General features: G+C 33.8%; 2 protein-coding genes and 1 long non-coding RNA gene across 4 annotated transcripts in view; 2 read left to right on the top strand and 1 right to left on the bottom strand.

The window, feature by feature from the left end:
* The window catches only part of LOC135831213 (mucin-5AC-like), a 407,292-nt gene that overhangs the window by 366,498 nt on the left and 24,632 nt on the right, over positions 1-16,162 (bottom strand). The gene's annotated exons all lie outside the window — the stretch shown is intronic.
* Positions 1-16,162, top strand: part of LOC135831216 (uncharacterized) — a 256,152-nt gene that overhangs the window by 221,431 nt on the left and 18,559 nt on the right. The window lies entirely within an intron of this gene.
* LOC135842754 (uncharacterized) lies at positions 2,453-4,105 on the top strand. The gene is made up of 3 exons (XM_065360370.1): positions 2,453-3,386; positions 3,796-3,895; positions 3,992-4,105. The coding sequence occupies exons 1-3, from the start codon at positions 2,539-2,541 to the stop codon at positions 4,103-4,105; spliced, it is 1,062 nt and encodes a 353-aa protein (XP_065216442.1). The 5' UTR covers positions 2,453-2,538.

Here is a 16,162-nt window from a genome sequence, read left to right as displayed (position 1 = left end):
TTCTAGGTGAATCATTCGCGAACGAATCGATTCATTTACTCAAGTTTTGATGAATCATTCGCGAACGAATTGGTTCGTATAAGTGACTCGTTGGCGAACGAATCGATTCATTTACTCAATTTTTGATGAATCATTCGCGAACGAATCGATTCGTTTACTCAATTTTTGATGAATCATTCGCGAACAAATTGAATCATTTTTAGTGAATCATTCGCGGACGAATTGATTCGTATAAGTGACTCGTTCGCGAACGAATCGATTCATTCACTCAATTTTTGGTGAATCATTCACGAACAAATTGAATTATTTTTTGTGAATTATTCGCGAACGAATTGATTCATAAGTCGGTAACATTTAAAAGTAGGTACTTACCTACTAACCCATCTACTTTTTTTTTTAAATTCAGAAATTGAAAGAATGAAAGTTTTTTTGGTTGCGAAAGTTGAATTATTTTATTGAAGAATATTCTTACAATAAGCACTAAAAAAAAATTCAAAAAAATCAAAACCAATTGAAAAAATAATAGGTACATAGATATCTTTTGTGAAAAAATTTAGAAAAGTAATAAAATTGAAAGTCGGTTACGACCGTCACTCTATGTGACAAATGAATAAAATGTGATACCAATGCATGTTCGACAATGCTAGTAAACCAAATAAAAAACAAAATAAGTGTTTACAAAAAAAAATTGAAAAATTTGAAAATTCGAAGAATGATTTTTTTTAGCGTGAAAAAGGCTAACAAAGCAGGGATGCATTTCATCAGGAAGAAAATTTTTCGAACCGAAAAAATAGGTATATTATGTACATCGAAAAAGCTTGTTCGAAATCCCCTCTAGCCAAATTTCACATGGTAATACCTTGCGTAGACCACCAAAAAAACCACCAAGTGCCAAAAACGGCACCAAAATACATTTAAAAATTTTAAAATAGTACATTAGGTGTCGTTTTTGGCAACCGGTGTTTTTTTTAAAAATTACATTGTGGTGCCGTTTTTGGCACCACCGGTGGTCTACGCAGGGTTTTCCGATTTTTGATGCATATTTGAAAATCTGTTCGCGCTAAAAATGCAAAAAAGTTTAAATTTCATCAAATCAATCTGAAAAGATAAAATTTACTCTGTTTTCCATCCCTTAAATTGATTGGAAACAGTTTCGAATCACTTTGAGTAATTCTATACTTAGTCTCCAGTTGATTCTTGAAAGTTGAAATTTTAAAGAAATTTTACATAAAAATTAATTAGGTTGTTTTATGTCACATTTTAACGATCTTGAATTTCTATGGTGGCTCCAGAACGGCTTGAAACCACCTCTTGAAGTCTCAGCTTCATTATTTTGGAAATTTTAATTTTCAACAATGTTCTAGAGTCTTTAGAACTAAGTACTCAAAAATGGTTCGAAACCGTATCTATCTAATTCGGAAGGCCGAATAAACATGTCAAATTTCAATATTTGGGTCGATTTGGTAAAATTTTGATTTTGTTTCATTTTTGGCGAAAGATTTTCAAAAATGTACCAAAAATCAAAAAATCTATTTCGGTGCCTAAAATTTTGGCGATAATTTGCGATAAATCAAAATAAAACTTAAGCTGAGAAGCTGTAATTTGATAGGTACACGTCCTGTTTTAGACGTTCTGAAGTGAGTCGATTAAATAAGCGGTTTCGAACCGTTTTGAGTCGTTCTGGAGGCTCCAGCTCATTTTTGGAAGACGAAATTTTCGCAAAAGCGTTTTTTTTTTAAATTGATTTTTGATAAATCGACAAAAATGTTTAATTTTGGATTTTCAAAAATCCGTAAAAATCTAAAAATTAATTTTGAAGGCTGGAAAGTTTGCTATGAGGGTTTCAGATTATTCCCTCTAAATTGCAGATAGACAGCTTGAGAGATTTCCTCATCAGAATACTTGAAAAATAACAACAACTACTAATAAAGAGCTGGTGATACACACTCACAGACTAAGTCTTTCGCGAATAGCCCTATAATTATGTATGTACATATGTACTACGATTAAAGACACGAAGATGAATTCTCTCCTTCCCCGCCCTCGGATCAAAAATTCATTGCATTATATTTCACGGTTTTATTAGGAATTAAATAGGTACCTATACTTTTTATTGTTTGTTCAATATTCCGTTTAGTATAATGAAGATGACCATGAAATATGTGGAATATTTGTCAAATTATTATAAACACTATTGGATTAAAGAAGTTCATTTCAAAATAAATATCAAATTAGAGGTTATGAAAATGAATTTCCTGTACTTATGGTTAGTACCATAGTCTGCATGCACATTGTTTATGCATTCGTATTACAAAGTTTCACGTCTGTACAATTGTACATCATAAATATTTAGGTGTTAGGTAAACAATAAAATTGTCAGGAAGGACGTCCTTTTCACACCAACCAGGGATTCCTTCTTTAAATGTTTTTCTGAATACGTCTGAATTATAAACAATCGCACTTTTAGTTCGCAAGTGATTATTTGAAATTGTGTACCAATGTAGTAAGTGTTCAAACGCGACTTAGAACGGATTGAAAATGAAAATTTTGTGGCAAGAATTGAAGAAAATTTTCAGGCAGTTGCGAGGATCGGAAAACATATTCGGTTACAAGAGTACAGTGGCCAATCAGCTTTACTTACTGTATTGTTTCGCGGGTCACATTTATTTTACAGATAAGGTTCATAAACGAGTGAAATATTTTTGGTACGGTATCGTGTCATGTCAATTGCTATATTCGTCTGTGATCGGTTTGGAGTACTTGTGGTTGGAAAAAAAAATTGATCTGATGTTGAAATTGCACGTTGTGAATTTCGTGGGCATGATCAACTCGACAGCAGTATTTTATCCTATCATCATGTACCTCTGCAGAGATCGAATCGAAGCATTGATTCAGCACGTTGATAATATTTTATTGCTCGACTTGGGATCAGGTCTCAAGCAGAAAAAAATGATCGCAGATGCGAAAAAATATTTCGCGCTGTATCTGATACCCTCTGTAATATGTGTCTTGGTGTATTCATTGGCGAGCATTCCGAATATTGTACTGTTTTTTGAAGAGGAAAAAATAAGCAATGGTCTTTTCTATGCGTATCCTCCGCCATTGGTTCAAAAATACACCAGCATGTGGTTGTATTTAATCGCGACCGGTATTATATTCATCGTGTATGCACTTACGATGGCACAAGGGTGGTCGGCTTTAGGCTTCATTTTGTATTGGAATCTCATATGTTGTGCTCAGTTGACCAGTACAAAGGATTATTTGCACGCTGGAACCTGTGATTTGAATGCTTATACTGATGAACAAGTGAAATTCTCGGATGATTGGAATGGAATATTCGATTGCATGTTGGAACACAGCATTAAAGAATTTCAACACGCTACTCGGTAAGATTTTGTTTACTTAGGTGACGAAACAACAGTAAGTCACAGGTTTCCCTTGGATTTCAATCAAAATAAAAATTCAAGAAGTTTGTTTTGAATTGGTATTGGTATAATTTAACATTTTGAGACCTTCATTTTTCAAAGAGTAGGTACTAGGTAGTAGGTAGTAGATAGATATTCATTTACTGCTCAACCCAGTGCAATGGGAGTTTTTCCCTTCAATGTTTTTTCTTTTGAAAACTACCTCATTTTGAGAACTTTATCTCATGTAAAGCACATACATACATACATAAGCTAGAGTGCCAATTCTCAAACACTTCTATACAGGTATCGAAATCCAAGGTATATTTTTTCTCCATTTTGCTCTATTGTGATATTCATATGCATTTTAATATCTTGTTTAATTCTTTAGCATGATTAATTACGTCAGAGAGTTATTCGAAGGTATTGGAACCATACTTGTTACAAATGGGTTTTGGGTTGGCATGATTTCACTCTACACTTGTTTCTCAGTAAGTCATTTAATCAACATTTTACATCTACTTTTCAAGAGTGTTAGAAAACATACGATCATTTGATACCAAACCTAATCAATTTCCATTCTGCAGGATGAGTTGTTACCGATGGCGAAATTTAGATTTTTGATAGATTATACGGCCACTGTCATAGTGGTATTTTTATTCTACTGGAGCGCGCAAAATTTAAACAATTCGGTAGGTTAATAAGCAATACTTGAGTAGGTTGCACAGTTTGATCTCGTAATAGAGGTCAATCATGACGCAAATGTGATCAATTTGAATTGTTTCTTCTTCAGGTATCTGAGCTATCGCTTTCAGTCTACTCTACACCCTGGTACCGGTCGGTAAAAATACGAAAACCCGTGTACATTTTTTTGTGTCAAACACAGTCAATGAAGGATTTCGCAGTGTTCAAAGTGTACGGATTGCTTTTTAATAATTTCTCGCGATATCTGCATGGCCAACTGTCATATACCAATATTCTGCGTAAACTTACAATGAAATGAATTTTCACATCGGGTGTAATATCATCTAAAGCAAAGCGCACAAGTTTAGAATGCTTCGGTATTCGGTTAAATATAGATTTTATATAAGATATTTTTAGGGTTTCCTCTAAGTCCACGTTCCCACTACAAGCACAAAAATGTTCACATGCACTAATTTTATTTTCAAGTATCTACCTAATCATTTTGTAATTCACTAATTATACGCATGTCCTGTTTGAGAAAATGTTTACCTATTAATTATTTTTAAAAAATTGGCAAAAGTGCGGGTGACTGAATCGTTACTTAAATTCAGGTCGTGAATTTATTTGCAATTATTCATGCACGCGGTTCGAATCCTTATTCAAATTACCTACTATAAGCGCAAAATGTACACATGCACTGATTTTATTCTACGAAATGTGTACTATTTAGGTCCGTAAAGGAATAAAGTTACATATTTCTTCTATTTAATGTAATTGTTTTGGAATTCACGAATTAAATGTATCGTTTTAAGAGAAGAGTTTTTGTCAGTTATTTTTGAAAAATTGGCAAAAATTGTCGCGATTCAACCGCGATTTAAAATTATTTTAAGTCAACAAACTTGACTATTCACGATTAATGCACGATTCAAATCATTTTTTAAATGATTTTTTGAGGTTGGTGATTTCATTCTGGGTATTCATCTTGACTCTAGTCTTACCTGGAGGCACCATATTGACCAGAAGAAGACTCAAATCAACCTGAAACTCCGCCAAATGTACTGGTTGATTGGACATCATTCAAAAATGAAGATTGAGAGTAAAAGGCTAATTTATCAAATGATAATTAAACCAGTATGGACATATGGGATACAGTTATGGGGATGTGCCAAACCATCAAATCGAAAAATCATTCAAACAGTTCAAAACAAAACTCTGCGAACAAACACGGGTGCAAGATGGTTTCAGACCAACGAAGCACTACATAAAGATCTTGAAATAAAGTGGGTGGATGAAGTCGTTTGAGAATATGCAACAAAGCATGAGGAGCGAGGAGCGACTTCATGGGCACATCAACCCAGAAGCTTTTCAACTAATAGATACTAGTATGATGGTTAGGCGTCTTAAACGTCAAAAGCCTCATGACCTAGTGATGTAATATAACATGTTATGTATATAGCAGAGTGGTTCACTGGAACAAATCGGCACATGTTACTAAATAAAATCAAAGTTAAATGTAAGGTATTACTTATTTAAGAAGTATCTTAAGATTGTAATATTAATAAATATTATGTCAAAAAAAAAAAAAAATTTGATTTGAATTACTAAAGTTGAATGTGATTTTAAAATATTGGTGTTATTAAAAATTTGCCAAAACACCAAAAATCAGCTTCGGCACCTCCAGAGAGCCTATAAGAGTAAGATGGCGCGATTCGCGATCGAAAATTCAAGAAATTTGTAAAAAAAAAAAAAAAAAGAGGAGAGGCCCCGGCAGGAAATGTTTTAAAAGTTGGTCATGACCCAAAAGCATAAAATTCTTTTGGAAAAAGGGTAGGATTCTGAAAAGTCGAGAAAAATGCTAGAAAAAATTGAAAGTGTAGAAAAACGCGGGTTCATGTCCTTTCCTTTCCTAAGTTCTTCGTTTTTGCATGCAAAAAATTCCTTAAAAAACATTTTCTTCCTCCAAATTGAAATTAAGCCGTGCCAAGAAGCATCAAAAATGAAAAACATTTTAAAAAAATAAAGACATTCGACTCATCTTGAAGAAATTGCTCTTTTTTCGGTTAGAATTCTGGGTTTCTTCGCGAACGAATCGATTCATTTACTCAATTGTTGATTGATGAATCATTCGCGAACGAATTGATTCGTATTGGTGATTCATTTGCGAGCGAATCGGTTCGTATTAGTGACTCATTTGCGAACGAACCGATTCATTTGCTCAATTCTTGGTGAATCATCCACGAACGGATTGATTTGTATAAGTGACTCGTTCGCGAACGAATCGATTCGTATAAGTGACTCGTTCGTGAACGAATCGATTCGTATAAATGACTCGTTTGCAAACGAATTGATTCATAAATTAAAGAATTGATCAATTGAAGAGCTCTATTCCAAAGTGGGTTAAGTCATTTCAAAAAAAGGCACGTTTTACGGAGATTTTTACTTCAAAAGTGGGTTAAGTGATCGATTTTTCAAAGTAAATTTTTCTACAAGTAATTGTTCTATGTCCAAAGAAAGGAAAGGTGCACCGACGCGACCTTTGGAAACAGAACAAATTTCAGCATCAAAAATTTTAAACGCATTTTTTGGAGGAAAAAATGACTTAACCCACTTTGGAATAGAGCTCTTCAATTCGTTGGCGTTTGGCGAATGGTTATTTCAAAAAATTGATCAATTCGTTCATGAATGATTCATCAAAAATTGAGGGTCGTATTAGTACTTTGTAGGAATCGTGCAGGCCGAGTGAGATTTCAAATTTGATCAAAATTGGTTCAGCCGTTTTCTAGATAATGAGTTTTCAAAAATGTCGAAAAAAAATTTTGTCGCTCGATAAACTTGGAAGCTTTGAGCTTTTGGAACGTGATGATGATGCTGAAATATGCGGCTAGTAGCCTAGTTGTAAAATTTCAAATTTGATCAAAATTGGTTCCGGCGTCCCTGAGAAATTCAATTTTTAATGAATTTTGTGCGAAGTCACCCGATGAAAAATTTCAAAAAGCTCAATTTTGTTTGCGATTACGCGCGAAAGCTGCAAACTTTTGTAGTAGTTCACCCCAAGGAGGAGAAGGGGTGAGACTGATATCTACACCGAGTCATTTCAAAATGTAAACACAGATTTTGTGCCATTGCCTTCATATCAGTTCAGCTTCCATAAAAAGTACAAAACAATCACTATTACCATCATACATACTTACTTTAAATTTTTCAAAACAAAATACCTATGAAAGTACTAGGTACATCTTTATCTGCTCTTCTGCACATTAAAAAACTCAATATTCAGGCGAGGAGAAAAATGAGGATCGCTCATCGTCACAAAAAAATCCCAACCTCAATTCGCGCATAAATAAACGAACAAAATAACAATGACGAGAAATATACCACAAAGAGGGGGGTAAAATGAGTCTTAAGATTAGGTAGATTAGGTTATAGGTAGATTGGTGGCACGTGAGTTAAATTGTTTCGGTGACTTCGACTCGGGCGTGCACCAATTCGATATTTTGGTCACGTTTTACGAACTTGTATAGTCGCTTTACAAGTAAGTAGGTAGGTACCTAGCTCTATAGCTCTACACAGCTACGTACACTACCTAAGTCAAATATTTAAAACCATCTTCGATTTCATTTTATCGATTATCGCTATCACTGTAGATAAACGACTAGGAAAATGTAAATTATACCGGCGAAAACTTTACGGCGACAAGAACAAAAAAAATCCCAACAGTTGAACATTTGTTTTAGATTAAAGTGAGAAGTTGCCGGAGTTGGAGTTGTCGATAACCTCGCTTGTTCAACTTAAAGCTATCGTTTAAATTACCAATGAACAAACGGTGAAATGCGTAAAGGGTAATAAATTTACCGGCGGCGGGAAACAACACTTCGCAAAGGCATAGTAAAAGACCTTATTTCAGTAACGCACACGATTTTCTGAATTAAAAAATAATTCTTTGTTCGCTCCGACGTTCGGAGTACGCGTCCATGGTCTCGAATTTGTTTTATACTGCTGCTCGTGCCACGCCATGCTTTACCAATTCGCAGACTGGATTTTTTTCTCTGGTTTTTTGTTTTCCTTTTTTTTCCTCCGCGTCTTTGTTCGTCACTTGCGAAAAGTTCTAGCTACTATACGATTCCTTTATGGATGTGAAAATGAGAAAATTTTCATTCAATCGGTTATAATATCATTTTTTTCTGCGAGTTCTCTTTTTGCATAAAAATTATGAATAAAACTATACCTAGATTATTTGTCGAGCTTTCTATTAGGTAGGTGCAGCAACCGAAAAAATGTATATTTTTATGTATCATCGATAAGTAACCGTTATAATGTCGAATACCCATGTTACACTTTGTAAATAGCAAAAATAATGACGTAAATAATTTTAAATTAAAAACTCCCGCCGCGATATCAATTTTTTTATCGCGATGTTACCTTTCCCCGATTATTTAATATTCGATTTTAAATTATAAATGTAGCATTTTTTATAAAAAGTTCATTTTAGAACCCTTGTTTACAACTATACACAAACCGGTAGCAAATAAAATCGATCGCTACCTATCTAGTCTACCATCTACGCATACTTATATATTATATCCTTGTAACGAGATTTTTCTCAGTCAAGTTTTCCAAGTAACTCGTACGTATTGAGGGAAATTTTCAAATAGTAATTTTCTACACCGAAACAAAAACAAATCGAATATAGTCTCGGTGGAATTTTATCAACTTTGAAATGATACGAACAATGTCAAACCATTATGGAATTATCTATATCTACTTACTGGGAAAATCTTCAATTCAAATTGCGTTCAAGTTTGAAAAATGTTTCATTTTTGCGGGGTACTGTCTTCCTCATTCTCTTTCTCTCTCTCGAGCTGTCTTTTTAATATGAAAGATCTCACTTTTATATAATACCTGCGAGTATATTCAGAATTATATACGTGGAAATACAACATGGATACGTAGGATTGTAGGTACTTCTCTGGGAAATTTTAGCTACTTATTGTATGTCTGATGCATTTTACAATGAGATATTATATTATTCTGACATTATAGTGATATTTTCGCTCAAATCATATACTTACCATAAGTAGAAATACTTATGTACGTTTATGATTCGGATACCATATTCGTATTCGTCTATAGTTGGTAAATTTAATCAATCAATCACGTTGAGCTATATATGTATGAATTTCAAATCTACTACAGATATTATCATTCGTCATATTCAATCAGATAAATGTTATAAAATTGAGTTTTCAACGCATTAATCGAGTGTTTTTGTGTCAATATTCAGGATGGGTAGGGTACCCAAATTTTTCCCCCTTCACGACTGTTCCACATGATCATAAACAAATTGATCTGGTTTTTCAAATATTTGTTCAAGTTTTCCTATTTTTTTGTATTGAAAAAAAAAAATTGTTTGGATTTTGTTTTTACAAGGGAGGTAGGTAGTTAGATAAGTAATATTCCAATCAGTAGAAATATTTTTGAACCAGACAAAAATAGATCAAAAAATGTACTCGACCAGTTGAAATTTCAGGTGCTGAAGTTCATTTTTCGATTTTTGGTGAATTTTTCAATAAGTAAGTATCAACCTTGCAAATCAGAATTTCTATTTCTTGGAAATTTTAGATCTTTAAAAAGTGCCGTAAAAACTATTTGATTAATTTTTGAGTAGAATTCTGTCAAAATTTCAATTTTCAAAAATCACCTGGAGACTCTTGATTACTTGAAGTGGTTCGAAACTGTTTCCAGTCAATTTAGAAGGTAGAAAACAGAGTAAATTGTTGCTTTTCAGGTTGATTTGATGAAAACAAACTCAACTGGAAAAACTACATCAACCATCTAAAACAAGCATGTAACAATAGAATAAACCTATTGAGAAAACTATCCAGTACAACATATGGAGCAGACACTCAATCTCTTCTCAGAATTATAGAGCTCTGATTTGCTCAAAATGTGATTATGGGTTATCAACTTACTCATCAGCTAAACAGTCAACGCTCAAATTATTCAAAACTATTCACAACACAGCTCTTCGACTGGCAACTAGAGCCCTCAGAACTACTCTTATCGTCCTATCCTATGCACTTATTATATCAGGAAGCCTCTGAAATCCTCCCCTCTATACATTCAAAACTCATCCTTTAAAAATTTTTCATTCACCTTAAAACTGTTGATGGTCTCCCTCCTCACCATAGATTCAAAAATTTCTCCCACTCTCCCATATGATTATGACTCAAATCTCCATAAAGCCTCTTCCATTCTAAACTCTATTCAGCTATATCCTTGTCCACCATTCTATCTAAAAGATCCTACAAAAACTAAAAAAATATCCTCTCATTTGATACATCACTACTTGAACACACACAACTCAATACTCAAATAATCAATAACTTTATTGCTCAGTATAATGATTTAATTTTGTTTTACACCGACGCAATGGGTTGATATCCATGGATCACTGTGGTTGTTTGGTCATTTGTGATCGTGAGGGTTTGCAATTTCCACTTCTGTACTGGTTCAGTATTCTTTCATGTGAATTATTTACTATACTTACATCTTTAAACATGGCAATTGAGAGCAGACTCAACAGAGTCATGATCTTCACAGATTCCCTAAATTCCATCTCTCAACTAAGATCTAAATCTAAGCAACATCCAATTGCCTCAGAAATCTCATCTCTCCAATGTGACATGGATGTTACCATAGCCTGGATTCCAGCCCACTTAGGAATTTTGGGAAATGAAACAGCAGACTTAGCAGCAAAGCAGTCACTAAGGATTTCATTACCTTAATGCCAAATCCGAGTATGTCCATACAAAAAAAGTACGATTTTACGCATCACTGATAAGGTTCGGATATGCTCGGAAGGGTTCGTTGAGTTCTGATTGAACATCAGTCAGCTTTGTGCATCTTCGGTGGTGCATTTTAACTGTACTCAGATGCAAATTTTTCAATTCAGGGCTTCCCAGAGTCTTATCAGTGATGCAAAACGACGATTTTTTTTGGATAGACATACTCGGATTTGGCATTAAGGTAACAATTTCACCTGTACTAGAAACACCCATCCCTGTGTCTAATGTGATGGAAGGCATATGTTCATGGTTAATTCCCAGATAAAGCCACTCCACCAACATTCAAGATTTATTCAGGAAGCAGGCCGTTGCCTTAAGCCAAAAACCAGCTGGTTTATTGACATATTCTGAATATATGTTACCGTTAATGTGTTTACTCCAGGTAATGTATGAAATAACTAGTTATTCCATACATTACCTGAGAAAGTGTGAAATTGAATTTTTTTCTACACTTTACCTAGTTATTTCATACATACACTAGGTATGCATCGTTAAAGTATGAAATCAATGAATGAACTGTGATAAAGTAAGAAATGAAGTTTAATTCAAAGCTAGAACAGGGTGTCCCGCCTCAGAATACCCTCCAAGCCCCACGGGCAGATTTTTGGCCACTCAAAAAAAAGTTTTTTTCATCTTGTACCTACTTTACTTTCAAAATTATACCATTGAGCAACCATGATAGGTACAGTGTTGAGGTTTGCGGGGCTCAATAGCAAATTCAACGTAGAATTTTTTGATATGGCTAATAACTGCGCTAGATGAATAGGAAGAGTTGTACCAAGCAAAATAATTGGAAAAACATGTTCAAAAATTGGCATTTTTTTGTTTTTGTAAAAAAACCTAAAAAAAATTCCCTCATGACATATTTTTTTCATCAGTTGCCTTGAATTGAAAAAGTGTGACATTTTTGGTACTGCAAACCCCCGCCTCTTCATCTCAATTTGTAAAAAAGTTTCACCACTTTCAATGCTGAACAAAAACTTGGAAAAATTCAAAAATTTCATTTTTTTAGTCTCATTTAAAGATCTGGTGCAGTTATTAGCCACATCAAAAAATTCTACGTGAAATTTGCTATCAAGCCCAGCAAAACTCAATTTTTAACAGTTAATTTCATGATTTAACTGATCACACTTCGCTATTTCATAGAATAACTAGATTCTTCATACATTACCTAGATAAACTATGAACAATTTACTTGCATTAAGTACTTTTTCGTTAATGTATGAAATAACTAGTTATTTCATACATTACCTGGAGTAAACACATTAACGGTAACATATAGGGTAAATGTGCCTAAGTTTGCGCACCTAATTTTCAAACAGTCACTACTTTTTATGAAAAGGAGCTAGAATATTGAAATTTGTACAGAAGGTTCTTCAAACATTTGGCTATGATTTGCCCCAGAAATAAAATTTTTAATCGATTTAGTTTCTGATATTTTGACCAAAAACTAAAAAAAGTCAAATGCGCAAACTTAGGAATATGCCTTCCTAAGATTGCGCATTCACCTTCCCAAGATTGTGCACCAGTGAAAAACATAGAAATTCGTCAATATTGTTTAATTTATGATGAAAGCAAACAAAATGTCTCACATGAACGTGGATTTGAAACTTCCGAGTGAACCACACTGGAAATTCGCTCATATCTGGAATTTCCAGCATTACACCCATTTCTCCCTAGCTTTTGACAAGGAGTAAACTCGATATACGTGTATAAGGTGTCATTTCATTCTAATGAATTGAATTCTTAATGAAAATTTCAAAAAGTATCATTATTAGTCTAGAAAAGTAGCAAAAAATAAAAATCGCAATCTTAGGCACAGGGGTGTTTTTTTAAAAAATTGAAAAATTGAAACCTAATTAAAGCAGAAAACACTTGAAATATGTGCTTGTTATAATCCCCAGACAATGACGAATCTAAAAATAGCTTATTTAGATTTCTACTGCCATTTCCATAAAAATTGTCGCGTGCCACTTTTATTGGAAAAATTATAAAAAATTTTGAAAAAAAAGTTTTTTGCTCGTCAGTTGGCAACCCTTGGTGCTACCATCACCAAAAATCGTTAGGTATGGTCATTTTGATTTTTCTTTCAAGTAAAGGCGGTATCAAATGTTGTAACTCTCACTGGTTCTGAGAAATCGTCACTGCGCAATCTTAGGAAGCGCGCAAACTTAGGCACATTTACCCTACACATGAAAAAGCGCTGTTCAGAAGGTGGATTGATGCACCAAAAAAAAATATGTGAAAAAATAGGCTACAAGAACATTTTGTATCACATTTTTCTCGCGTAAGCACAGAGCACTTTCAAATTACGTGGCGTGTTTCTTCACGCTGGAAGAAACCAACTACAAAATATGCCACTAATCCGTTTTTTGGCATATTCTTTCGCATATTTGCTAAAACATTCGCATAATTGCGGTATTTTATGCAAATGTTTTAACATAGTATTGAAATATTTGCAATTATTCCATCAAATGCCGCGATGGTTTGGTAAGTAGAAAAGTCGCTCTCCAACTCAGAGTCCTGGGTTTGATCCCCGGCAGAGCCAAAAAATTGTTCATGAATATTGCACATTGGCAGCATTTATCATGTAAAAAAATACACACGCTGATTAATGAGCAGAGAAGTATTGGTGGAAAATGTTGCAATTCCTGTCGCGTTTTTTGTCGCGTATCATGGACAGATTTTCACCCAATGGGGTACAGTACAGGCCATACCCTCCTCACCCACTCTCATCTGTTCAAAAAAGAACCCCCTCCAAAATGCTCTACATGTGAAGTCCAACTCATTATCTCCCACATCTTACTCACCTGTCAAGATCATACCAATTTAAGAAACTCACTCAACCTTCCTAAAACTCTACCTGAAATAGCTCATAACCCTTCAGTCTTACTCTCCTTTCTCCAAAAATCCAACCTCCTTTCATTAATGTAACAGTATAAAATAACCCCAGCCTCTAGCCTTGTAGCTGTAGGTACAATGTACATGGCACGGTGACCAACCAACAGGTAACAGGTAAAACTTTTTCGCACTTTTGGTGCTAACAGATTTTGAAATTGTTTTTCAGTTTTTGCGTTTTGAGGGTCTTGTGAACTATGGAATTATTTTTAATTTTGCATTCTGTAGCTCATGCAAAATAGGTAAAAAAAATTTGAAAATCCTGAATCAAACTCCAAAATCGAATTTCAATTTCCCAATTTGGAGCTTATGCAAACTCTGTAAGTCCATTTAGCTACTTTGTTTTTTTTTTCAAAATCTGTCATTTTTTTCTCGAAATCGTACAACATCTTCAATTTTTACATAAGTTGGATAAAACGTCGTAAGGAGAAAGACCTTCACTTTTCAAAAATACAATTCATCCATTCGAATACTTACATAGGCGATACCTACCTTTAGATAACATTTGGCCGTTTTTTTATCCTCTCCTTGGACACCTTACTCAACTACCAAGTCCTAGTTGATCTTAATAAACATCAGCTGTTTTAAAAAAACACAAGCAATAAAACGCCTCGAAAGTTATAAATTCTAATTTCAACCAAACGTCGTAAAAATTATACCACGCTATGAAAAGAAAAAAATCAAATTATTCACGGCGGTTTTAATACAGGCTGCAATAAGCAGGCATACTTAGTTATACTATAGGTATAGTCTGCTATATAAGTATACGCAGCACACAGCTTAATAAGCTTATCGTTCGCGTTACCTATTCGGAAAATTCGCACATTAAATCTAGCAAAAATTAACAAAAGTAAAATTACATCGTTAAGAACATTCAATTTTTCTATTAATTTCACCCGTCGCTTCGTCTTGGCCCGCATCTATAACTATTTGAATTTTATTCCGCCATTATGGAAAATGTAACGAGCTTGGAAGTTGGTTTAATTTGTAGGCACCGAGTGGAACGATGCAGCTAACACAATTGTAATGATAATTACATCAATAAAAGGCTACCCTGAATATCAAAGCAGTTTTCTTTTTTCTTTCCTTTTTTTTTTACAAGTGCTAAAAAAAAGTATAGGCTATTTTATACACTTGGCCTCAGCCTGACGATTATTTTGGAGTAAAATCTTGCGAGGTGATTAGTTCAAGATGACAAATATATCTATCCTTTGTCTCGTACATTTACTATAACAGGGTATATAGGTAGGGTACTGTAAAATGGGGTGAAGGGAAGTTTGCTTTATATCATTAAAAATAAATACGTCATAGATATCGTTTCCTTGGGGATGTATCTGTCTAATGTTACAATTGACGTATTAAACGATGCTTTATAAAGGTTTTGTCAACATAACATCCCCTTCTCATGCTAAATAATATCAACCAATCGTACGACGAATAAGTAGGTAAATTATTACTGGTGTTATGCTTCGGAGAATTTTGTTTTAAAAAGTAGTTACCTGAGTAAATAAGAAATAGAAGTTAATTCTGAAATTATTTCTTATTCATTTACGTACCTAGTCATTTCTACTTAATTATGGAAGAGAAAAAACAGAATATCGTTCAAATTATTTCACGAAGAATACTCAAAAAAAGTATTCGAAACTTGCATTGACCTTGAGTATTTTCAATGGAAATCAATGAAAAATTACGCAGAACTGTGAAAAAAAAATTGGAAAAATAGTAAACAAATCACCTAAAATTTCATTTTTTGAAGGTTTTTGAAATGAATGTAAAATTTTCGATTTTTCATTCCAGAGTTTAGAATTTGATCACCCCCCCCCCCCAGAAATGACCTTGAAAGGCTAGTTTAATCGAACTGTAAACTGATTTTTCTGAGGTTGCCCATGTTTATTATTTTTTTACTCTCAGGTATCCATTTCTGACACAATTTCGCTAAAAAAAATCCGAAGTACATAGATCCACAAAAGGCTTTTAACTCGTATTTGTAAACTCTTTGAGACAAGAAATTAGCCAATTAGCCTATTGAGTATTCCCTCTTTCCTGCTTCCCCGTTCATTCTTTTTTTTTCCATTCAACGAAGATCAAATAAGATTCATAAGAATTTGAATTCTAACGGTTCGTAAAACGAAAACGATGTGGTAGTTCTTTTGATAACACACATTTGATTTTTTTTTTGAAATTTAATTCAAGGCCTATTTTTTTGCAATATTTGAATTGATTCTAAAAGCCTATTAAACATTTTTTAGATTTATTTTTCTGTCGACCAATTTTTAATCTCTAAAAAAATTTGTTTTCGTCAAACGATGAAAAGAGACTGTAATGCGGAAA

The sequence above is a fragment of the Planococcus citri genome, chromosome 1 (assembly GCF_950023065.1).
Source record: "Planococcus citri chromosome 1, ihPlaCitr1.1, whole genome shotgun sequence".
Classification (NCBI taxonomy): domain Eukaryota; kingdom Metazoa; phylum Arthropoda; class Insecta; order Hemiptera; family Pseudococcidae; genus Planococcus; species Planococcus citri.
This window is presented reverse-complemented; position numbering and strand designations above follow the sequence as displayed.

Bases quoted from the DNA above. Each gene is read 5' to 3' on its own strand.
- LOC135842754 (XM_065360370.1), top strand. From the start codon at position 2,539: ATGAAAATTTTGTGGCAAGAATTGAAGAAAATTTTCAGGCAGTTGCGA. The intron at 3,387-3,795 runs GTAAGATTTTGT...TTAATTCTTTAG, and splicing joins GAATTTCAACACGCTACTCG to CATGATTAATTACGTCAGAG. The intron at 3,896-3,991 runs GTAAGTCATTTA...TCCATTCTGCAG, and splicing joins CACTCTACACTTGTTTCTCA to GATGAGTTGTTACCGATGGC.